The 24,810-nt window shown below is 45.0% G+C and overlaps 1 protein-coding gene across 6 annotated transcripts; it reads left to right on the top strand.

Annotated features, from left to right (window-relative positions):
- The first annotated feature begins 507 nt into the window (after positions 1-507).
- LOC118300480 (lysine-specific demethylase 6B-like) lies at positions 508-23,141 on the top strand. Of its 6 annotated transcripts, none has more exons than XR_007032036.1 (23): positions 508-704; positions 2,974-3,113; positions 5,586-5,625; positions 6,094-6,217; positions 7,687-7,743; positions 8,012-8,231; positions 8,326-8,571; positions 8,699-8,854; positions 8,944-9,228; positions 9,498-12,094; positions 12,237-12,363; positions 12,735-12,840; positions 13,417-13,622; positions 14,469-14,626; positions 14,715-14,783; positions 14,871-15,019; positions 15,128-15,242; positions 15,331-15,518; positions 17,960-18,101; positions 18,176-18,302; positions 18,403-18,573; positions 19,548-19,682; positions 20,079-22,674. XR_007032036.1 is itself a non-coding variant. In XM_047336853.1 (22 exons), the coding sequence occupies exons 4-22, from the start codon at positions 6,099-6,101 to the stop codon at positions 23,010-23,012; spliced, it is 5,301 nt and encodes a 1,766-aa protein (XP_047192809.1). In that variant the 5' UTR covers positions 508-704; positions 2,978-3,113; positions 5,586-5,625; positions 6,094-6,098; the 3' UTR covers positions 23,013-23,141. The 6 variants fall into 6 exon arrangements, 3 of the variants coding, with proteins under 3 accessions (XP_047192809.1, XP_047192806.1, XP_035480803.2); XR_007032035.1 differs by having other exon boundaries at positions 19,545-19,682; XM_047336853.1 differs by lacking the exons at positions 19,548-19,682; positions 20,079-22,674 and adding an exon at positions 22,950-23,141 and having other exon boundaries at positions 2,978-3,113.
- The last annotated feature ends 1,669 nt before the right edge of the window (positions 23,142-24,810 follow it).

Below are 24,810 nucleotides of genomic sequence, written 5' to 3'. Positions count from 1 at the left end.
CACACTGACACTGCGATGTGCACCGGGTCTCTGTGGCCCTCTCCTTTGGTCAAGTCATTGAAAATACATGCCTGTATTCTTTGGATTGGAAAAAAAGAGTGCATGGCAAAATTTCCTGGCAGCAATTGGAAGTGTGCACGAGTGTATAGTGTGCAAACTTTGCAGAGATATTGGGGGAAACAATGTCTGTATCTGCTTGAAGAGATTTTATTACAACCGTGGGGGGATTTAAAATATCTCTCTCTACTGTACTGGCCATGTTCCAACTCTCTCTCACACACACACACACACACACACACACACACACAGAGGGAGAGAAATAAAAAACCCCTCCATGGCTCTCTCTCTCTGTCTGCCCCCCCTCTTGTTCACTGCAAAGTGCCAGCCCGATAAGAGATTCTCCCCCTCCCATTGGCCCGGGCCTCGCGATTGGCAGCTCTTGGGGCCCGCCCCCCGCCCCCCCCGTCTGTCTCTCTCTCTCTCTCTCTCTCTCTCTCTCTCTGTGTGCACATGGATCGGTCCGGCTATGAGAGCCCCAGCATCAGAGACTGGAGTGTGGAAACAGGAAGAGGAGGAGAGGGGAAGAAAGGAGCCAAGAGGAGAGGATCGGGTGAGACGAGGTGGCGAGGGAGGACAAGGGGCAGCAGAGGGGCGTGTGGACGTAACAAAACAAAACAAAAAACGAAGACATTAAGAAAATAAAGGTAACAAGAGAATTCGGAGAGGGAGCAACCTGGTGGGCTCTCTGCTTATGGCTGAATGGAAATATACTGCATGCATTGTACAGTGTGGGGCAGGAGTGAGTGATCGTGTGTGTGTCTCTGTCGCCGTTCTGCTCTGTGTTTGTTTACATCCGTTGATTTTGCTTAAATTGTGCATTTTTTTCTGTGTCATTGTTCAGAATGATCTGAACACGCTGCAGTGCCTGCAGACTGGGCTGCACATCCATGCATGAAGCTCTCTGTCTCTCTCTCTCTCTCTCACACACACACACACACACACACACACACACACACACACCCAACCACAGAGAGAGAGGCCAATATTCAACCACATGTGTAACCACAAAGTTCCCTTTCACTACATTCATCGTTTCACATTTTGGCACTGTCTGCACGTGAGCACTACAGGTCTGTGTGTGTGTGTGTGTGTGTTGGTGGGAGGTGTACAATAGTGAGGAGTTTCGGGGTGACCAAGTGCAAAGATCATCATCTAGGGTGATGTCTAAACTGTGGCACGTAGTGCTACAGTACTGGGCTCCGCTGAAAGTTTGTGCAACACATCCTACACATTCAGACTTTTTTTTTTTTTACTTTGTTGTGTTTTCAGAAAACAACTGGCTCAAATGTCACACATTTTTAGTTGTTGTTTTTTTTCTTCTTACGAAAATGCAATAAACACGGGACGTCTGGGGAATAGTGTCAGCGGCGTGCAACATGAACTCAGTGTATGCTCTCAGTTCGTATGACATGCAATTCTAGGTTACCGGTCCCCACACAAGCCAGGAGTCTGACACACACACACACACACACACATACACAAACACACAAATACACGTGCATCCATTACAATTTTTAACCCTGCTTCATTGTCTCTGTTCATAAAAAAACGCTGTACATTTTGTATTGTTTGCAAAAGACACCCCTCTCTCTCGCTCTTGACCTTGCCTTGGTACATTCCAGTACCCCTCGGAGGGCCGTGCTTTATGGAGCATACACCGGGAGAAGCTGCTCTCACCGAGAGGGAGAAGGGGATAGAGCAGGGGGAGAAGAAGGGGCTGCGGGGATGTTATTTTTAGAAATGTGATTGATATTCGGCTCGTACTGTACTCTCTGTCTCCACGATCGCGATGCTATTTCGGGCCCGAATCCAATAGAATCACGCACATGCGTTGCATTCAGTGGGTTAGGGTTGTCCGCGCAGTCTCTGTCTGTCTGTGTGTCTGTCTGTGTGCTTCTCGCTTCCCATCCATCTGTTCCCTTCATGCCTCTTACCTTCGTGTTAGCTATAGCTTAGGAGCCACCAGAAGCAGGCCTGGTCTGGTGCAGCCCATCCTTCCTTTTATGGTATGGGAAGCAGGATCCCTACTACAGACAGACACACACACACACACACACACACACACACACACACACTCGTAAAGTCTCAGCAGGAGATGCACATCTGCAGCGGTACACTGCAGCTATAGTGAGCAGCTCCAGATGGTCTGAGATGTGCATGAATGTGACAAACTGTTGATCCGTCCAAACCATGATACAAATTGTGAATGTGTGTTTGAAGACCAGAGGCCGTTCGTCTTATATAGACTTCTATTCAGCTGACATCTGAGAAGAATGAGCAGGGGAAAAGAAGATAGAGACATGGAAATCTACATTAAATCCTATGGACTCTGTCCGTCCCTCCACGCCCCCCTGAAACACACACACGCAGGCTCCCCCCTCCTTGCTCGAGGCCTTGCTCCCAGCTCTGGACTAAATGATATCATCGGTTGCCAGGGATACAAGGACACAGCGTGCCGAGAAAAGGGAGGGTGAGGCAGAGGCAGAGCCATGCACATTGCCTGAAAGAGAAAGGAGGGATGCTGGTACATTGGGTACTGGGCATTACAAATAAGGAAAGTAATGAAGATAGCCAAGGTAGAGGAAAGACAGAAGAAGAGAAGAGCCTGTCAAAGGCCACAGTCAAAGGTGACTAGCCCATCCCTCCCCTCGCCTCTGTCTTACATCTCATTTAATTCTGTGTCTTTGTCTAGAGAGGGTCAGAGTGTAGCAACGGTGCAGATGCGTGTGACAGCGTGTGTCGTAGGAATTGATAGGCGAGACGAGAGGCAGCGATACCTGAGGGAGGGAGGAGAGATGCAGTCCTCGATTTCAAACAATGAAACCTTCCCGTCTCGTACACCTGTGCACCAAATGACTGGTATTTCCTCATTCTCCCGCCCCCTCTCCCTCTCTCTGTGTCTGTCTTTGCCAGCTAGCCGAGGATGAGCACGTCTATTTAAAGGGATCGGAGACTGCACTGGCCAGCCGTCTTTCTATTCCTGACCGACACCATCGTTGGATTTGGACCAGAGAGACTCTGACTCCCCCTCTTCTCTCAGTGCTCGCTGCGAGGTGAGGCTGGCATCACAAAAAACACAAAACACAAACAGAACTGTAATATCTCATAAAGTAATGGCCTCACATTATACAGCGGGATTTCCCCCGATACACTGCTCCTGACCGTGATGTTCGCATCGCACACTTTGCAATTCGTCTCGCTGTGAAGCAAAGAGTCCGCCCAACAGCAACAGAAACAAGAGAAACCCCTTTTGCGCATGACATCATCGGGCCTCTCCGCTGGATTCCAGATGTCTCAAATGACCCCCGCGGCACATGTTGGTTAAATATCGGAGCAACTGAGCCATTGTTGTGTAGAGTCAGATGTAAGCTTGAGTGAGAGCTCCCCTCTACAACGGTGTGTAACAAAAAAGTGTGTGTTCCAGTTTGCAACAGGGAGGGTCTGCATCAGGCCGTCTAGCTGCTGTGTGTTTGTATGTGTGTGAGAGGTTGCTCAATACTCGCAAGCTCCGGGTTAAAGGCATGGTGAGGTTTTCTTTTCTTGTCCGTGCATACAAACAGCGACGGCACAGTGCACGAGTTGTTTGCCTGAACGAAGCACATGTTGACCAGCACACAGTGAAAGACTGACAGGGAGGCGATGGGAGCATCAGTTGCACAGGAAGCAAGAAAGCTTTAAAGCGAGATGAGATGTTAGAATTAGTTTGGATATTACTAGACATTTGATGTGTCTGTTGTACAGCGTCATATAGCGACTGATGGCCTAAACAGTTCTGTATGTTAGGATAAAGTCATGTTTTACTTGACCATATGTTGCACAGTGAACATTGTATGAACATGAAGGCTTTTTTCATCATGTCTCCTTCCTTCCTCTAAAAATACATCTGAATGCAGCTGACTCCAGAAAGCCTAAAGCCACAGCAGTAAGAACTGTCTGGCTTCCAGTTGCTCTAGCAACTGGTTGGAAATGGATGCTCAGGAAAGGCTGCGTACTTCAGCCCTCACACAAAGATGATTATCGTGCCACTGCGGGTGCTACCACGAAACAAACCTTTATAGAGCAAACTTGCAGTACAAAAAAAATGTACAGCTGGGGATGTGATAAAATGTTGCGCAACAGGTCTTCATACTAACTGTAGGAAGTGGATGCATATAGAGGTGCAACATGTCACTGGTGCGCCAATGCGACCTTCAGCAAGTAAAGTTTATCTGAAGCTTAGCTTAAGCAGAATAGACAGTTAGAGATTTTTATCTCTCCGAGGCAAAAGAGACAGAGAGCAACAAGTCTGTTTTAAAGGTGACATATTATGCTCATATTCAGGTTCCTACTTTTAATTTGGGTGACCAATTGAAAAGGTTTACATGCTCTAATGTTCAGAGAAGGCATCAGTGTTCTCATACTGTACTCATACCATTCCTGCAGCTCCTCTTTTCACCCTCTGTATAAAAACTCCTGGATTTGTTTAAGCCCCACCTCCCAACAAACCCCAGTCTGCTCTGATTGGCTGGCTGGCTCTGTCTGTGGTGATTGGTCAACCGATTTCAAAATGTGTAGGAAAAGTCCCACCACTTCACTAGAAAAGTGGACATTCTCAAATTGCAGGCGTGGTTACCCCCAAAAGAGTCCAACTGTGACATCAGAGTGGGAGAGAAATCTGAACCAGTTGTTCAGAGCCAGGCTGTAGGGTTTAGCCAGCTCTTTTTTCACAGTTTTCAGACTGGCTTCACAGATACACACATTTATGTGCACAAACACTTTGCATAATATGTCACCTTTAAACAAAGGAAAAATAAACCAATCAATACTAAAATAGTCAGAATAGTGAGAACAGCTTGAAGTTCTGCAGAGACACGACCTGCCTGACCTGAACACCGGCGCTGATCGAGTGATGCAGTACTCAGTTGGTCGCTGTAGAGCTCAGTGTGCCTCTAGAAGTTTGTGTACTTGAAGCAAACAAAAAGGGAAGTAGAAAAAAAACCCATATCTGGTAGATGGAGCACCCTTGTTGATTTCAAACAGATGAAACGCCAATTCTTAAGAGTTAAGAAAGAATTAAGAAATCAGGGCTCATGGGGTAAGAAAAAATACTACAGCGGCACCGCCTGCCGTGATTTTCTTCTATTTTTCCCCCCTTTGTTCGTAAAGGGAGGTTGCCACACTCCCTCGTTTTGCTGCCATGTTTTCTCATCATTGGGTGGCCACTGGCTGTGGGTTGCTGGGAAGCGGTGATTAGAGAGAGAGAGAGAAAGAGAGAGAGAGAGAGAGAGAGACTAAATGCACAATGCAGCTCTGGCTGACTGATGATACGACCGCTGAGCAGATACAGTGCAGCAGGGGGAAAAAAAAACGCCATAAGGAAATCAAATTTAATGTAGATACACATTGGTGCTGATGTAAATCACAGACTCACAATGATAGAAGCCAGAACAAAGGAAGTTATTGTGAAGACATGTTTTATATAAACACGTTGTCATCTCTTGTTATATACAGAATGTGTCTCTCAACCATGTGTTTCCTGCTCTCAGGTGTGAAGTGGAGGGCCCCCTCAACTACAGACCAAGACTGGTAACTGCAGAACATTTGTTCTTTAAAGTGTGATTGTTTGTGTGTGTGTCTAGTTAAATGCAAACATATACTATGTGCCATATTGTAGTACTTAAAGAGTATCACAGAAAAATGAACATGGATAACTGTTTTGCACTGGTGAAATGTCATCAAACTCTAAATATAACCCTGTGTTGTGTTTTGGTTGTGTGCACCTGATACGGTAATTGGTACTGAAGGATTTTACTTTAATTGTTTAGGGGATTCCTTCTCTTAGGAGTTTATTGTATCAGCAATAAGGAGCTAAAACATTCCCTCAACAAATGATGAATATTTGCATTATCATTACATATCCTACAATTTGACGAGTGACAGCACTTCCACATTGCATTTTATGTGGTCTGACTTTCATTAAATGGGATATTTTTTATGATTTAATTTTTATTTATGAAAAAAACAAAAACACATGAACCCACATCTTTGTTGCAGGCTGCATGTATCACCCAGCAGAGCTGTACTCTGGCCGTAACACATGGGACTCCTATCCAGCTGGAGGGCCTAACAGAGGACAATGGGCTCCTGAACACGGTCGCCTCTGGAGCCACGCAAACCGGTCAGCAGCACCGCCGGGTGTAACCTTTTATTTCTAAAGGGGCAGCTGTGCACTCTCTGGGGCACATATATCATTACAGATGCAGTGGAAATAACCTGTTTTGTAATTACTGTACAATAGTGTCATTGTTTTTTCCATTTTTCTACTGATAACGCATTATGATATTTAGTTGTGAAGACTAGCTCAAGCTGCCAATAAGACTACAGAAAACTTAACTTGGAAAAGAATTTTAAACTCAGCGGGAGTGGACAGTGGAACAACTTGAGACCTGAACTCCCCCAGCAGGGGTCATTTCAGCAGGTGGGACTCCAGCCTCTGTTGTCTGGGCTGATTTAAGATGAGCACGACTTCATGGGGCTGACTGATTAACTCAAAAAGGCTCTTACTGTACTTCAGCTGCAGCAGTGAGCGTGAACCCATCTGTGCAGGTTAAACAGGCGCGACTGTGGTGAACGTAACCGTCACATCTCTGCAAGCTGCAGCTGAGTGAAAACCCACAAACTTACAATTCAGCGGATGCAGTTGGAGGTAGCTTTAACCAATATGATGGTAACTGCAAATATGCACTTCTGGTTGTGGCTTTTGGGAATAGAAACAGTTGAGACTCTGATATGACTCCCAAAGAGACACTTAACACTAAACTTTGAAAAAGGGGGGGGGATCTTCATGTGAAGCTGACAAGTTTTGCACTGAGCCACAGTAGAGAGCAGTGCTGTAGGTCGATTAGTTCTGTCAACGTGTGATCCAATCCAGCTCAGAAACAGAAATTTCTGGCTTTTTTTATTCATAATAGAGAGGATGAACCAATATCCGTTACTGACTTATCGAGTTCATTTAAAACGCTCTGTGCAGTGTCAACATGGCCCTCGGAGACAGTTAACAAGCCAATTCAGTGTGGTCAAAGAAGTTTTTGGGGTTATGCCTCTGTTCAAAAAGAAATGAAGCTACCATGGTAACAGCAAGTGCCGTCTACGGTTAAGAATAAATGGAGGAATGTCTGTCAATTTTCTCGAGAACCACTCGTAGAAAAACGGAAAAACTTCTCAGTCGGCACTTTGCCTCCTTGGGCTCTCAGAAATACATGTGCAGCCACCGAGGGTCGGAGACAATCAGATGAGCTGATGCAGACAATCGAGCTAAAGTCTGATAGACGAGATTCCTCCTTTACAGTGAGATATCTATCGCCATGAGTCATCAGAGTAACCATTAAAGAAATGATCCTGGCTGAAATAACGTCTCACTGTTGAGTGTTGCCAAAGTCCATTGAGTAAGAGATTTCAGGAAAGACCATGCACGCGCAGAAAACAAAGAGAAACGGACGATTAGATCAACAGTCTGGGAGAAAAACAAGCAAGTTTGGTTTCAGCCTGGCTTCTAGCCAATAGCAAGAAGGCTCCCAGATTTGTTATATCATCATGTCAACTGCATTATTGTCTCGAGACTTTGAGCTTTTGTTTTCATTACTACAGATGCCAAGAAGGGCGCAATCAATCACATCATCCGCTACCAAGTCGTCTTTATAATAGGTGAGTGCAACAATTGATCTGCTGTCCATTCACTGCACAGAAGATTTGTCGCACACATTATAGTACAAATAATCTTTGTCTTTCGTCTTTTAAAGTTATGTATTTGCAAATTAAACCTTGGATGGACAGTGTGGCATCTTCACTTGTACCTGCCATCTGCGCAACAGAACTAAACTTGATGCTGTCATGGATGTGAATAATCACTTAATGTGAGAAGTGAATACACCACGATACCTGTTGGTGAGTCCAGTTGGTCTCTTTTCACAAGGGGGGAGCGAACAGTTAACCATGTTCAGGACAAAGGGATCTCAAAGGGGCACAGGCAGCATCCGCGTCTCTGGGACAGTAAAGAGCAGCAGTTTGAGGCCCAGAACTGGCATCACAACTCCACACGCTCCTTCCACAACCGGGCTGCCCCTAACAACGGTTATCTAACCGGACCCGCAGAGCGCTACGCCACCTGGGACAACAATGTCGGCAACTCTGTGGTGAGCCGTGCTGATCAGGGGACAATACGACTTTCGAAGGTGTTGATATTTTTCACTGGTGTGTCACTGTTTGACTTTCTCTCCTGACTGTTAGAACGGGGGTTCTCGTCCGCATCGCAACAACAGAGAGCTCCATTCCCCGCCAGAGAGATGGGCCCCCTCAGACTGCCGCAGGAGCTTCCCAGGCAGAATGATAAACAACCGGCCGGGGCCCTGGAAGCGGCCTGCCCTCCATCAGCGGCGAGACCAATTACACCAGCACAGCCCACCCCCACAGCACCCTTTGTCCCCGAGGGAAGAGTGTCCTGCTAAGAGGAGAAGGGATTCTGGCTCGGATCAGGTAAAGTTTGTCCACTTGGATCAGAAAACTTTTATAGCTGTGCTTGACATTTCCCGTGTGTGCAACAGCACCACCCACTGGTCGAATCCCTTCTAGTATGACAGGATATTTATGCTTCTCTGTTCAGTCATCTCTCCCTGGATCAAGACATTTACCTTTACTTGCCCACACACCGTCACCACCTCGCCACCACCGCTGTCACCAAGATGACTGGAAGCCTCTCAATGACAGGGCGGGTCCTTGCCACCACTCTGACCACAGGACCTCGACAACGCAGCAACAGGTAAGCTGGCTGTCATCAGTGGATGATTGCTAGAAAACGAACACTGGACGAAACAAACTGTCTATCGCTGTTGATTTCCCACTTTGCAGGAAACCTCTAAACTTCGAGCTGGAGGACACGGCTTCGCTGACGGTGACCCAGCAGCTCCAAACCAGAGCTGTGGCAGCAGGCCGCCACATCACGGAAGCCGAGGGAAGGTCGAGCGGAAAATCTTGTCTTCACCAGCAGACCACACCCGTGTGCCTTACAGCCACCAAAACCACCATTACCACTATCAACGGCACACAGGCCGCCCCCGAGCCCCACAGCACAACCTGCCGCTATACCCTCTAGAGGAGAGGGACTCACGGAGCCATCACCACAAACAAAGCACAGTAAGACACGAGCACTGGAGCAGCATGAACACACGCAAATCTGTTTCCTTTCCCACTCTCTTTGCTCTCAGGCGATCTGGGCAATATTCTAATCCAAATCAATACTTGTTGATTAATCAACCAACCAACATGAAGGTAGTTTAACAGACATTTTGTGACATTTCAAAAGTCCTGATTTTCTGCGAATCAAAGTATTAATGTCAGTATGAAGATATGATTTGACACAATTCAGAGCCATGGTCTAAATACATATGATATTAATTCTGCAGGAATCTCAACGCACTCATCACAGAGGCATTTCAAGGGATCCAGCCATCTCCCATTCTTCTGGTGCAGACTCTCCTCCCTATTCGCCCCTCCTCTGCAGCCCTAAAGATGGAGGCTCCACTGCCAGCAGTCCACCTGCCCCCTCCAGCCCTTCTTCATACATGGCAGCCATCGGCAGAAAAGATCCATCAATCATTCATCAGTTTAGCCCTGGCCTCAGTGGACAGCAGAAACTCCAGGGGAGCACAGCCAGACCCAGCCTGACATCCGCCATGTCTGTCACAGCTCACGGCGGTCCAAAATCCAGGTTCTCAGACATCAAGTACAGAAAGACTTCGCAGCCCCTCTGCTCACGGCTGCTCCCGCACGGCAGATCGAGAGCAAACAAGCTCGACGCGGAGCTGGAAGAACACAAGAACCCTGAGTGCAAACAAAAAGATAAGCTGGGGAAAAAGGAGAGAAAGGGAGATGTTCAAAAGACAAACAGAAAGGGCGAGGAAAGAAGAAGGCGGAAGAAAAAAGAGGAGAGGAGGTTGGGAGAACGTAAAAAGAAAAGAGATAAGGCGGTGAAAAAAGAAAGAAAGTTGGGCTTGAAAATCACAAAGAAGGAAACGTGCACCACCATGTCCAGCTCTTCAGTAGAGGTCAAAATGAGTAAAATGGAGACTACAACTCTGACCCCCGAGAGTCGAAGCCAGTCAACACCCAAACACAAGCACAGGGCGAGGAGTGAACGAGCAGAGGGGACACACAGGCCGTCTGCCAATACGCCTCACCACAGCTCGAAATCGGAAAAAAATCACAAAATGTCCAAAAACAACAACAGTCCCAAGAAACTCCCCGTCAAGAAACTTCTAATGAAGCCTCCTCCCAACCGGACCAGCAAGAAGCCCAGCGTCGTCCCGTCCCAGTCGGAAGACGGACCAAAAGAAAAGCCTGATGACGCTCTCCCTTCACTTTTATTCAAGGCCTTAGCACCTCTCAGTGCAGCATGTTCCGTTAGCTTAGCGCAGCCCATCCATGGCAAGGACGTTGGCCAGGGGGGAGGTCTCAACGCCCCGGACCTCCAGCCTGTGGCGGTGATGGGCAATTTGAGGGAAATGGGAGACAACCTTGCAAACACGCCTCCTGTTCTGAGCTGGCAGGGCTCTCCGGTGTCAGACCTGGAGGAGGACGAGGACGAGCTAGACAAGGGAGTGATAAGCAGACCTGTCCTCCAGCCCAGCCCCACCCAGTGTTTCTCTCCTCCACCCGTCGACGACGAGAGCACAGATGATACGGAGAAGGAGCCGCGCGAAAGCATGTCCACAGACAACCGTGACGGGCCTGAATTCTGCGATCTGCCTTGCACAACTGAACAAGTCGCTGAGGAGGAAACAAAAGAGGACGTGGACAGCAGCGGGGAAACCTCGGGCTCTCTTCTCCGCGAGCTTTGCCACCATAAAGCGGGACTGGACGATGTCTTCAAGAGCCTGGCCACCTTTCTCGGGGGCCAGAGGGTCTCGTGTCGAGGCGGTCCGTTTGGCGGGCCTACGGATAACACCGCAAGAGGGGTGAAGCTCTCCTCTTCTCTCGCTTTTGAGCCAGACATCCACTGTCATGAGCATCACGATTTCTCCCCCGAATCAAACCCAGCAGCACCACCCTCCAAACCCACCAGTCAATCACCAACTCACACTACCTCCGCCGCACTGTTGAAATCCCACAGTAAAACAGAACTGAGCGAGCCTGTCGCGGACGCCCTGGTGCACGAGAAGCAGGAAGAGACGGAGAGTGACATGAAAATAAAACAAGAGGGAAAGGACACAGAGATCCTCCCTGACAGGATTGAGTCGTCCCTTTTGAACGGGTCCCTGAGTGCAGAGCTGAGACTGACCACCACGAACGCAGCCTCGTTCACCGGCCTCCTCACCGTTTCTGCCAAGGAAGAGCGAGAGCACAGCAAAGAGCCCGAACGCAGATGTGCAGAGAGAAAAAGAAAACAAAAGGATAAGGATGGGGGACGAGAAGGCGAGATCAAGATTAAGATAAAGAGAGAGGAAAGCAGCGTCGTGTGTCCTAAGGACAAAGTAAATGAAATGAAGGATTCGGAAAAAAGGAAGGTTTCGTCCTCAGAGCCAGTCATCTCCAGAAGCTCACCCAGACCTCTCAAAGATCGAATGAAGGGCCAGATTCCTCAGGAAAATCAATCCCCACATGGCAAGGGCAGCCCAAGAGAAAAGGACCGCGCTGGGAACATTGAGGCAAAGGTAGCGACAGAGAAGGAGGAAGTGGTCACTGAGTTAGAAGACAAGAAATCCTCAGCAGCTAGAAACACAGATACCAAGACCTCCAGCTCAGCGTCGACTGTAACAATCAATGCGTCCAAACTATGTGTCTCAACACCAGCAAGCAAACCCCCCCGCCCATTAGGTCCAGTCGATCCACTGAAACTCAAAGCCTTGTCCATGGGTCTGTGTAAGGAGCTGAAGATCCTCCTGATCAAAGTGGAGAGTGCCGGGAGACAAACGTTCAACATATCAGAGGTGGAGGAGCAAAGAATCCCACTTTCCAAGATCAACATCGGGAACACGGCAACCGAAGTGATCAGATCGTGCAAGTGAGTACGGGAACAAAGACGCTCCCGGTCAGGGGGGCTCATTTGACGTGGGATTATGGAGGGAAAGTGTTTCACATCCAAGCCCTTTTCTTCTTGATGAATTTTGTGTTTCAAGTGCACTGTCATCTTTTTTTTTTTCCAGGGGGACAAGAGTGAAGGGGAAATTCAAAGAGTCCTTCCTGCTTTCCACTTTCTCTGTTAAACCCAACATCGACATCAAGACCCTGATTCCTCGAGAAAAGCTCAACCCTCCTACACCAAGTATCTATGTGAGTCCACACAAGAACAACCATGTTGAACCCTAAAATCTTGTTTTTTCGTCCACGCTTGCATTGGTCCTTTTGATATTAGTGGTTCAAAGTGACGTCTCACTATAGGAGCTAGCATGGCTGCAGACTCTTACTGTCTATATGAACAAAACTGTGAACAACTACCATGACGATTTGATTTATTTAAAATCGCTTGATTTATCTAACGAATCATTGTATTAAGAGGAGCAGAGAGAGTTGCCTTATCATACCTTGTTTCATGGCGTCTGCGTCTCTTCCAAGTAAGTTTCAGTATTTGTCATTCTCAAAAACTCTTGCTCCTTTGCTGTGTGTTCAAATGTTTCTGATTACGCTGTGTTGCCTTTTTGCAGTTGGAGAGCAAGCGGGACGCCTTCTCTCCAGTTCTGCTTCAGTTCTGCACCAATCCCAAAAATGCTGTCACTGTCATCAGAGGCCTTGCTGGCTCCCTCCGCCTTAGTGAGTGTTATCCACCACACTCATCTCAGCTAATTCACTGCACTCCAGTTACTCTATGTCTGTAGCCCAGCAGAAAGGATCAAAATCCAGTTTTTGTTGGTGATTTGTTAACCTTGCTATTATTGTTTATTGTTTGGTGAAAACTGTCATCCATGGAGCAGGGAATGAAAATGGAAAAGAGAAGGCAGAATGTGCAGTGGTTTTCACTTTAGACATTTGTTATATCTATAATAAAACTACATGTGGGCTGTTTGGACAACCCCCCACTACATTTGATATGGATGCATCTTTTGAAAAAAAATTGCAAATAAAAATGTTAGAAACCGCCAGAGGCTGTTTCTGAGCAGTGATGTATCTTGAATGTCACCAGACTTATGGGGCAGCACAGAGCTCCATTGTCACAGACAAAGAGCACATCACACATCTTTATGATCCACATTTAAATGCAGACATGTTCGCTTAACCTCGAACGCTGGCCGGAGGCTGTATCAAGAATTGTTGCTTTGAATGCATTTACATGTTTCACTGTGTGTGTATTTTATCTTGGTTCTCTGCTGTGTTTTCCCATGTTTATAGACCTTGGTCTGTTCTCCACCAAATCGCTGGTGGAGGCCAACGCGGAACATGCGGTGGAAGTGAGGACTCAGGTTCAGCAGCCCGCTGATGAGAACTGGGATTCCAGTGGCTCAGCACAGACGTGGCCCTGCGAAAGCAGTCGCTCGCACACCACCATCGCCAAATACGCCCAGTACCAGGCCTCCAGCTTCCAGGAGAGCTTGCAGGTAGACATTTTCCCTCATGGCACACATGTGCACACACAGAGTTTTGCTGACATGAAGGCATTATCGATTCACTTACACCTGCTTGTGTAAAAACTCTTATCCAAAACTATAAGTGTGTGCTGTACAGAGACATTCAAGGACCACCAGACTAGACACCATAGTGTCCTAATCAGTTGAAATATGATTCGATGATATGCTGAAATATGAAACACGTGATGATGACATGTGCAAAAGTAAAAATTGTAGACCAATTTGCTTTAACACAAACATTTCCAGCACGTGACTTCATGTCAAACTACTTTCTACTACTACTTTCTTTTTACAAGTTTGTCCAGTTTGTCCAAACTGTACACTGTACATTATATAAGCAACTGTTCACTTCCTCCTGTTGTACAAATGAAGCCAAAATATCCCTGATACAGTAGCTGCCAAGTTGTGCTTCAAACATCATTTAGAGTTTTATTTTGTCACATCCACTTACATGGAGGAGGCGCTGTTCATGACCTGTACTGCAACCAGCCACCAGGGGGCAATGAGGATGATTTGGCTTCACCTTTTGGGAAGCTGTCATGTCATCCATCTTTTCATACAGTCTGTGGTCCAAACTGGACATTGTGTATCAGACATAGTCAGTTGAAAGGATCTACCCACCAACAACTTCTATCAAACATCAAATTTAGCATTTTCAAATTAACTGTTCATGGTGTGTATGTCTCATCGTCAGCTATTTTAAGTATTGACTATTAAAATCCACACACATTGTAGGAATGATCTATGAAAGGATGTTTTGCTGTTGGTCAACTTGTTGGTCAACTTGTCAACTAAGCTCATGTAGATGTGTTATAGGAGGAGAAGGAGAGTGAGAATGAAGAGGAAGGAGAGCAAACCAAGACCCCAGACCCCTCAGCCACCGCTAAAGCTGTTCTGATGTTAGCCAACAGCAAAGGCAGTCCCACCTCAACCACCATCAAAGCCAATTCTGCTCAGTCCACCAGCACACCCAGGTTGGCACAAAACCGTGATCTGCTTGTACTGAATTCACTGTTTTACTGTGTGAACAACTCTTAACTCAGACTTTAATCTCTCCTCCAGCCCAGAGCAGAAAATGGTCGGAAAGATCATTAAATTTGGGACCAATATTGACCTCTCGGACCCTAAAAGGTGAGATTCTGTTGTCACAATCCTCCCACGCAAACTTTCCTAAGGGTGCTTGTAGTTTCATATTACCCCTCATTCTTCTTTAATAAGGTGGAAGCCCCAGCTGCAGGAGCTGCTGAAGCTGCCAGCTTTCATGAGAGTGGAATCCAGCAACAACATGCTCAGTCATGTCGGTCACACCATCCTGGGCATGAACACTGTCCAGCTCTACATGAAGGTGCCGGGCAGCCGCACGCCAGGTGAGTGTGTGTCCTCAACACCACACAGTCACCCTCATCCACATCAGTGATCCTAAGATTTTATAAGCAGGTTTTAGAATTCCTTAATTTTGCATTTATCATTATCAGGTCACCAAGAGAACAACAACTTCTCCTCTGTCAACATCAATATCGGACCTGGCGACTGTGAGTGGTTTGCCGTCCACGAGCACTACTGGGAAGATATCAACAGATTCTGTGAGAAGTGAGTGAAGAGGCAATTTGATGTAATAAACGATGTAGCAATAAGCGTGTGCATGCTAACGTGCATTGTTGCAAACTGTTTCCGTCAGGCATGGGGTAGATTACCTCACAGGGTCCTGGTGGCCGGTCCTGGAAGACCTCTACAGCTCCAACATCCCTGTATATCGCTTCATTCAGAGGCCGGGCGACCTGGTGTGGATCAATGCCGGCACTGTGCACTGGGTCCAGGCGGTGGGCTGGTGCAACAACATCGCCTGGAATGTGGGACCACTCAACTGTAAGTCACAACACGGAACAAGAGGAGGAACATGGTTCTGCGGTAACGTATTGTGTCACTACCAGTTGCTGGTACAGCTGGTGTTGAGTGTATCTCACTCACAGCTATCCCCCCTTTAGCGACTCGCGACTTGATTGACATCAAATTGATGTCACTTCATGTGGAGCATGGTCCACGCTGGTATTGTTTCGCGGGGTCGCGCACCTCCCATTTTGTGTAACTTGACGCTCGCGGCACGTCTGGAACATTGGCGAGATGGACCTTCCTGCATGTGGAGGGGCTCTAATCGCTATCGATGCACCCTGAACAATTGGGAATATTCCACACTCTCCAAAACTAGCTTTGGGAAAGGACACAAAGTCCCTTCTCAGCGACCAGAGGGCCGTACACACCTCGAGTCGGTCAAAGGACTAACAGACCACCTTCTTCTTTTTTTGCGTCGCTTTCCTGAAAGCAAGCTTAAAACCAGCATTTCTGCCTTGTCGAACAACCGCAACACCACTGAGCAACACACCCGCTGAGAAACCAACTCTGGTTATTGGCGACTCCATTCTGAGGAACGTGAAGTTAGCAACATCGGCGACCGTAGTCAAATGTATTCCTGGGGCCAGAGCAGGCGACATTGAATCCTATTTAAAACCGCTAGCTAAGGATAACCGTAGATATGGTAAAATTGTTATTCATGTCGGAAGTAACACCCCGGGAATAGTTTGCTTGAAGGATTTAGAAGACATCATAGCACAGAAACATCGCTGCTGAAGGTTACCAACGACCGTCTGGGCCTTAGACAGTGGACATGTTTCTATTCTTGTCCTGTTAGATCTTAGTGCTGCATTTGACACCATTGATCACAGGATTACTGGAGAATAGAACACATTATTGGGATTAAAGGAACAGCAGTAGATGGTGTAGATTTCAGTTTGTTAATGTTAACAAGAACTCTACCATTCATACAAAAGTTAGTCGTGGAGGTCCACAAGGTTCTGTGCTGGGGCCGGTACTTTTCGCTTCTCTTGGGCAATATTATAAGAAAGTACCACATAAATGTCTATTGTTATTTAGATGATACCCAGCTGTATTTATCTATTAAGCCAGATGATACTAATCAGGTAGACAACTTCAGGATTGTCCTAAAGACATAACGGCCTGGATGACCAATAATTTACTTCTAAATTCAGACAAAACTGAGGTCGTTTTACTCAGTCATAAACACCTCAGAGAAACATTATCTGAGCATATAGTTGCTTTAGATGACATAACTTTGGCCTTCAGCTCTACTGTGAGGAACCTTGGAGTTATTTTGGACCAGGACATGACCTTTGACACATAAGACAAGTCTCTAGGACAGCCTTCTTTCACCTGTGCAATACCAAGAACATTAGAAACATCCTATCTCAAAAGGATGCTGAAAAACTAGTCCATGCTTTTGTTACTTTTATACCGGACTATTGTAATTCATTACTGTTAGGATGTCCCAATATGTCTGTGAAATGCCTCCAGTTTATTCAAATTGCTGCAGCATATAGTTACATATTATCCCAAAGATCACTTCGCCCTGTAAACTCAGGACTACTTGTGGTTCCCAGAGTCTGTAAAAATAGAATGAGAGACCAGGCTCCTCCTCTGGAACCAGCTCCCAGTTTGTGTCCGGGAGGCAGACACCCTCTCTACATTTAAGGTTAGACTTAAAACCTTCCTCTTTTAAAAAGCTCATAGTTTGAGGTGCTGAGGTGTTTACTGAACCACCACCTCTTAGTTATGCTGCTATAGGCCTAGACTGCTGGGGGAACTCCCATCATGAGCATCTCGCTCGCTCTCTCTCTCTCTGCCCCCATGTATTTACATTACATGTAACTAACTCTGTGTTTCCTTTCTCCCCTAGTGCAGGAATCTCTGACTCCACAGATGCAGGATTCAAATCTGTCATTATTATTAGCATTATTATTATTATTATTATTATTATTATTATTATTATTATTATTATTAACAATGTCATTTCATCTATAAGTATTATTTTTTTAACTATAAAAATTAGTCTGATAGAGCTAAAATCAACGGTTATACAACTGTTCTCCATCTCTTCTCTCCTCCTCTCACCCCAACCGGTCGCGGCAGATGGCCGCCGACAACCCACAACTGAGTCCGGTTCTGCTAGAAATTTCTTCCTGTTAAAAGGCTTGCTCATTGTGGGAAGTGTTGGGTTTCTCTGTAATATTGTAAAGTCTCGACCTTACTATGCAAAGTGCCTTGAGATAATGTATGTTGTAATCTGGCGCTATTCAAATAAATTGAATTGAATTGAAAATAGCTCATTTGAAACTGTAACTTAAAACTATACAATAATGTGTTGCTCCTCGTCTCAAATGAATACCCTGAATATGTTGCCTATTTCGCTGCCAACTTTAGGCCTCACCACTGTTTTGTGTTTTCTGCACGCCCAGCGTTCCAATATCAACTCGCCCTGGAGCGCTTCGAGTGGAACGAGGTGAAGAAGGTTAAGTCGATCGTTCCCATGATCCACGTTTCCTGGAATGTGGCTCGCACCATCAAGATCACCGATCAGGATACATTCAAGATGATCAAGTAGGATGCCTCTTGTTTCTCTGTACGTAAGAGTGTGTGTGTTCGTATATATCACACGTTCCACTCTCTCTCAGACACTGCCTGATGCAGTCCATCAAGCACATCCAGATTCTGAGAGACCAGCTGGTGGGTGCGGGGAAGAAGATCTGTTACCAGAGCCGCGTGAAGGACGAGCCGGCCTACTACTGCAACGATTGTGATGTGAGTCATGCTTCCCCCCTGGCCTCGCTGTCTGTGCACACAGTGAATTGTGCATTTGTGTATGCGGTGCAGATGCATGACAGGCAATCTGTTTGTGCAGGTGGAGGTGTTCGACCTGCTCTTTGTGACCAGTGAGACCAGCAGCAAGAAGACCTACGTGGTGCACTGTGAGGACTGCGCCCGAGCTAAGAGCCCGCCTCTGGCAGGAGTGGTGGTGCTGGAACAGTATCGGATGGAGGAGCTGATGAAAACCTACGACAGCTTCACTCTGGTCAGTCTCACTCTCTCACTGATCTTGCACAGTAACGGTGACGCGAACAAGGCACATTTGAGGGATGCTCCTCTGCTACGGTTAATTGCCGATTTGGCTAAAATGACAGAAACTGGTGTTCGCAGATGTTCATCGCATAGATGCCTCGAAGAATAATGTTTTTTGCATAAAGCCATTGAAGCAATTCAACCAGGAGAGAGTGAAGTGATTTTTTTATTACAGGTTTAACAGAATGATATGTGTTGACAAAGTCTTGATAGAGTCTTTGGCACTTAGACTCCATGGGGAGATATTGTAGTCGAGAGCATCTGCGCTGCGCAGTGACAGAATAAATCCTCCCCCATGGGAGTCCAGACACTGGTGGTGATGGTGGTTGATGACTTGCTGAGTTGATGGAGAGAAGCATCTGAGGAATCTGTGCAGACTGGGCATTGAAGGGGAGGTGGAGGGTGCATAGAGCAGCAGCATGAGAGGGCTATGGCAGGGAGAGAAAGGACCCCGACGAGATGATAGGCTAACAAGGCAGGTGTGTAACTTTGCTATTGTTGGATAAGACTAGCTGATGAACAGGACGCAAGCATGAGAGTAGTCTTCCTCACTGAACTATAGAACATTCACTTTAAATTAACCTTTCTTTTTCTTTGTCCATTTTCCAAAGCCATTATGGTACATGCTGTACCATCAAATGAAATATTGATTTCCAGTCTTCCAGGCAGCTTGTGGTTCAGTTCACCTCCGTATGATTTAAAAATCAGCTTGAAGAGACTTCGATGCATTTGTTTGTCGCTAATGTTTACATAATGATTTTTTTGTACCCTAGCTGTAATCAGGGACCCTCTTGGTTCCTTATGAATGAAATAGCTTTAACTAGAACCACCTTCCCTAACAGCATCTTGTTTATTGCAAAAAAACATTTGCATTGCATCTTTTCACAGTCTCCTTGTCTTTCTGTTGTTTGCCTTCTTATTTAGCAGCAGACTCAAGGGCTTTCCAAGAGGTCTTTGGAATAAAAGGGAATGAAACTTGCACAAAGAATTAATGCAAACGATTTTCCCTCTATGTTGGATTACCTGCTGTTTCCAGAGCAGATTTCAAGTGTGCACGTCAAGGTGATTTTTATAAAGTTTGGCCAAACAACTTCTGACAGGAAGTCAAACTAATGGCTGCTACATTTTCAGTCCCGAATGTTGTTCTCAGTGGTAATGTGAAGAATAAGAACAAAACCATCACCATTTATTTCATCACTGTATTCTATTGGAATAGTTTTTCTTTTTAGGTGATTGTGCATAGTGTCACAAACACAAACTGGTATTATTTACCATGAATGTTTAATGCATAAGTTTAACATGATATATATAATATAAACATCCGGACCAAAATAAATATTTTTGTTTTACATCTCTTATTAATCCACTCTGGTAATTGGTTTGTAATTGATAAGTGAAAATGCACACGCATCATTTTCAAGTGTTCAGCTGAGCTCTGTCTCTTCTCTTCCTCTTCAGGCTCCTACACCCCTTTCAAAGTGAGGACTCCTCCCCGGCGTCTTTCAGCCATAACCAAAACTCTAATGGCAGCACAAATGTTGCCTTCAAGGCAATCTCTTCCTGCAAACACTTTCTGAATCAGCCAATCACGTTTACTCAGTATTGTTTACATCACACAATAAGGTATGGATACTCAGCCAAACCAACTATAGCTCACTGTCTTCCCCATACCAGCTGCTGATTGGACGTGTGGTTTTGAAAATAGAATGACTAGACTGGTACTTCTCATGTAAAGCATTTTCAGTCGTGTACAAAAAAGAAGAAACAAAAAACAATGTGAGCACTGCTAACACTGAAAATCAGGTTATATATTTAACGGACACTGCTGTGATTCAAAAGCGTCAAGTAGCCAGTTCTGTGTATTAATTCAGGTACTTTTATGCAAATTCTGTAGAACTTTTTTACACCAATCTAGTAATTCTATATGTCCATGAATTTGCTGTGATTTCATTGTACCAGCAGGGGAATCGCTTCACAGGAGAAGTAGCTGATTGTCACATTTGGCATCGTTTTGGTTATTTGTTTTTGTTGGTTATTCAGGTAAACTCTGACATTTGTGATTCCTGTCTGTGAACTTTATGAGGTGCTATTACACTTTTATTTAATCTTGTTAGATACTTAAAAAAAGCTTTACCAGCCTAGAAGTACACCACATTGGCCTTGTGAACTGTATTTAGAAGAGAGGTAATTAGAGGATTAAACACACACTAAAAAGTTTTTATGTAAGTATAAATAAAAAGCGAATCAAAAACTTTTATCAGTTTCTCTAAAATACGGGTTTACTAGAGGACTAATATGGTTTCATTCTTAGTTGGAAATGAAGTACGTAGATGGGAAATTTGTATTTTATTTTATTTGTTTTTATTTCACAAATCCAGCTAAATATTTGTTGGCGTTGATACTATGGTACACCCAGAAAGCAGACAGTGTTGTTTTTTTATTTTTTGAAATGGAAAACAATCTGTTTTATACCTCTTTTGTTTCTATGTTCTTGTTTTCTAGATGACAGAGAAAATAAATAATTGTAAATTGTGAATGAATTTATGGGAAACGTGGTGTGCATAGATGGAATATGGGGGTAGGTGAGTGGGGTGGGGGGTTAAATTAATTGTTTCCATTCTGCCCCAAACAACTGTCTGTGAGGCTCAGCTCCGTGAACCGCCACTGGGTTTGATATGCTGAATTTACAGTCTAACATGCTGAAGAGTACACGTCAAAACATTTTTTTTTTGTTTGTTTCATTTATTTTGTCTGTCTTTTCATCAGCACTTATTGTGTTGAAGCTACATAGTTTGAACTTTGGCTTTTAAATTCCATGTTCCAATTCCAATGGTTGTTTTTCTCTCAGTTTAATTTGTTGATTTACTGTAGGTACTGTTTTTTTTAATTACTTGTTTTTGTCATGATCTTGTATTTTGTATTTAGTCACAAAAAGTATAGCAACCATTAGTACTTTTCCTATAAACCCATAACATTAACAAACAATATGGATCAGGATCTCTTCTTTCTGGAGAATCATGCTCCCTGCTGGATGTTCAGCATTACTGAGCCCCTCCCCCGATGCCTTTTACTACCTTTAGCTCCCTCATTAGTCTGTGCACATCATTTCATGTATATAATGTATCTGTTTCCAGGTTCACTAGAAGACTCATGTAGTTTTGTTCTCAATCAAATATCTCATTTGTATATGGTCCAATGTGTCCACCTCAGTCTTTTGTTTTTGTTGTTGCTATATTATAACACATAAAATACCCTGTTTCACTCTAGTGTAAATTACTGCAATTGGGATTTTTCTCCCACTTTTATACCTCTTTTTGTTGTGGGTTTCTGATTTTTGGATTACAGAGAAAATGGAAAATTGTAAATTGTGACATTATTTATACTGTAAATGGTGGTTTTCTTATATATTTATTGCATTTCATGGGTACTTCACTTGATAAAGGGGCTACAAGGTATTTTGAAAGTGTAGTATAATTATAATGTATGGATAAGGGAAGTGCAATCAGGGGGGCGGTTTAATTTTCATGGTGCTAGACCCCCCCTTGCCTCAATGCCCCCTCATTAAACAGCATACTGTTAAATTATGTATGAACATAAGTAACTGATACAGCTCAAACCAACCAGTTGGTGCTTAGAACCATTTCAGCAGTTTACTGGTTAAAGAAATGGAATGATGTCTTTGTACTGTATCGAACGGATAAATTAAATCTTCTTTTTTTAAACTTTATTTCCATTGTATGAAATTCATAATCTTGTGAAGCATTAGTGGTTTTATGATGAGCATTAGTGGTTGTTGTAATTCTTCACTCTTTTGCTGAGACTTCTAGGGATGTGACTTTTAATGGCGTCTGGGTTTTGTTTTTTGTGTCTTGTCCTCATTACAGGCATTCATTTTTTTTTGAAGGATGTAATAATGATCTTTTTCTTCTTGACTTGTTTGATTTATGCTGCACTTATTGTTTCAAAAAGAACTCACTCATAGAAGAAAACCTGAGCCAGACCTGTCTTAAATTGTATTGTTGTTCAAGAAAAATAAAAATGTTTTGATAAATTATTCCACAGTGGGTCTTTGCTCTCTGATTTCCTGCCGTCACACCGGTCGCCTCCTCTCAACGAGAGGAGGAGGTATTCAGTCTTGCTCTCCTTATGCGATGTCCAAAATGAAAAGCTGGGTCACAGCAGCAGAGCAAGTAGGGGTGGTTTGGCATTTTTTGTAAAAAGTTGGCATGTGGGCAACATTTTCTCCCATTCACAGTTTGATGTGAAAACCTTTGCTGCATTATTATTATTTTTTTTTTCTTACACTTTTGCATATTCCCTCTCATACAGGACAAAAAATACTGTGTTCTGGGAGAGCAAAATCCAGCCTCAACCGAGAAACTACATGCATGAAACTGGATTCCACCTGAGTGCGGTTGAATGGCGGCAGAACATTTCAACGTGAAGTGAACTTCAGCGGCGTTTTGGTACAGCCCAGCCATTTTCATGTTGATGTCTCCTGTGAAGGTGAGTCTCAGAACGCTTTTCATTGTATAGATGCTGTAAGGACTTTGTATAACCACAAGATGGAGTCTCATCTCCTGATATCAAAATTCTCAAAAGCCATTCCAGTTATTGTAACACAAAAGGTGCATATTCCTGTTTTGGTGAAACAAACCGCTATGTTAACGTCACATGAGCTTCAGTTTCGATTATTAAGTCTATTTAGGATTTACATCCTCTGATATTCAAGGTGGGACAAAGAGTTAAAGCCTCTAGGAGGCAACAGGACAACAAATTGCTTACCATCAGCCATCTCATCATTGTGGGGCAACTCTTATGACATCGCTTATGACACCATTCGTTCAGCGACACCGCCCATGCCTGGCGTCGAGGGAGATTTCAGGGCGAGTCTGAATAACTCGGCTCTTGTCAGAGTGGAAGAGGTCGACGGTCGGCACAGGAGCCGGCACTGGTTCTCTTGAACAGGCGGAGCAGATCGATCACATCAGACTGTCACCAAAGGACAGGAGGAAAAACATGATAATAGTTTTGTTTCCTGAATCCCTATTGGCACTCGTAGTTGCGAAACTGACACTCTTTATGGCACCAAATATTAAAAGCGTCTAAAGAATGCTTGCGATACTTGTGCCCTCTGGGTTGTGATACACCCATAGTACATATATTCATTTAGAGGGTGGAAGTTGTTGAGGAATTTCCGTCTGTCCTCACCTGAGAAACTGCTAAGACGAGTCTTCTCAGGCACCAAGCAAGGTCATCTCATCTATGGCAATCCGAAACAGTCATTGAACAGCTGATGTCTCACTCGAGGTGTCATAGTCGCGGGGAGATGACGACATTACTCAAAGCTAAATACACTACAGAGACCGGAGATGGATTCTCAATATTGAGCTCTTATAATAAATACTTCTGCTTAAGACATCCACGGTTTCCGTCTTCCTGATTCAGCGTGCACTCCATCAATTATTCCATTTCAGAGGAGGCTCAGGAGAGACCTCCAGCTGCACCAGGGGAGTGATTAGCACACCTGACTTCAATCGTCTAATCACTCCCCTGCTTAACGAGCCTGGAGACCGGTTACCGGTTAGCGGCTGTTGTTCCGTCTCTGGTGGTGTTGGGCCCCACATTGGGCGCCACTGTTGCAAACATCCTTGCCACCCCGAGTCACCCAACACACACAGGAACAACAGCCGCTCACCGGCAACTCTTTATTAATGGAAAAACAGAGCATACAACAACTTAAACCATGTGTGAATCTGCGCGGCGGCTTCTGTCACACATGTTCTTCTCCTTTGTCTCTTCCCTCTAGCAGCTTATCCAGGCTCGTTAAGCAGGGGAGTGATTAGACTAATTGGAGTCAGGTGTGCTAATCACTCCGCTGGTGCAGCTGGGGGTCTCTCTCCTGAGCCTCCTCCACCCTCACATTCATTTTATAACTATGGACGAAGTTTAAGAGAAATGAGACTTTTCTCCCCAGGTCCCATCAGCAAAGTCAACCGTCAGAATACACTTTTGTTGAAGGCGCTGTTATCCGTGCACAAATCGGCTTCTGCTGGGAACACTCGTCATTTACAGCCCTGTGCTCACATTAACTGCGCTTTTTTATCTGGGCTGGCCTTGACAGCATCATTGGTTTTCAGTCGTTTATGCAACCGCGTTTGATAGAGATTTATGAATCCTCATCCTCAAG

This window comes from Scophthalmus maximus, chromosome 2, assembly GCF_022379125.1.
Source record: "Scophthalmus maximus strain ysfricsl-2021 chromosome 2, ASM2237912v1, whole genome shotgun sequence".
NCBI lineage: Eukaryota > Metazoa > Chordata > Actinopteri > Pleuronectiformes > Scophthalmidae > Scophthalmus > Scophthalmus maximus.
The sequence above is the reverse complement of the archived record's forward strand: the minus strand, read 5'-3'. Positions and strand labels throughout refer to the sequence as shown.

What these genes read in the sequence shown, in the direction of transcription:
- LOC118300480 (XM_047336853.1), top strand. Translation starts at nt 6,099, where the DNA reads ATGTATCACCCAGCAGAGCTGTACTCTGGCCGTAACACATGGGACTCC. An exon ending in ATCACCACAAACAAAGCACA is followed by an intron (nt 9,229 to 9,497) that starts GTAAGACACGAG and finishes TTAATTCTGCAG; the next exon opens with GAATCTCAACGCACTCATCA. An exon ending in GACCTCTCGGACCCTAAAAG is followed by an intron (nt 14,784 to 14,870) that starts GTGAGATTCTGT and finishes TTCTTTAATAAG; the next exon opens with GTGGAAGCCCCAGCTGCAGG.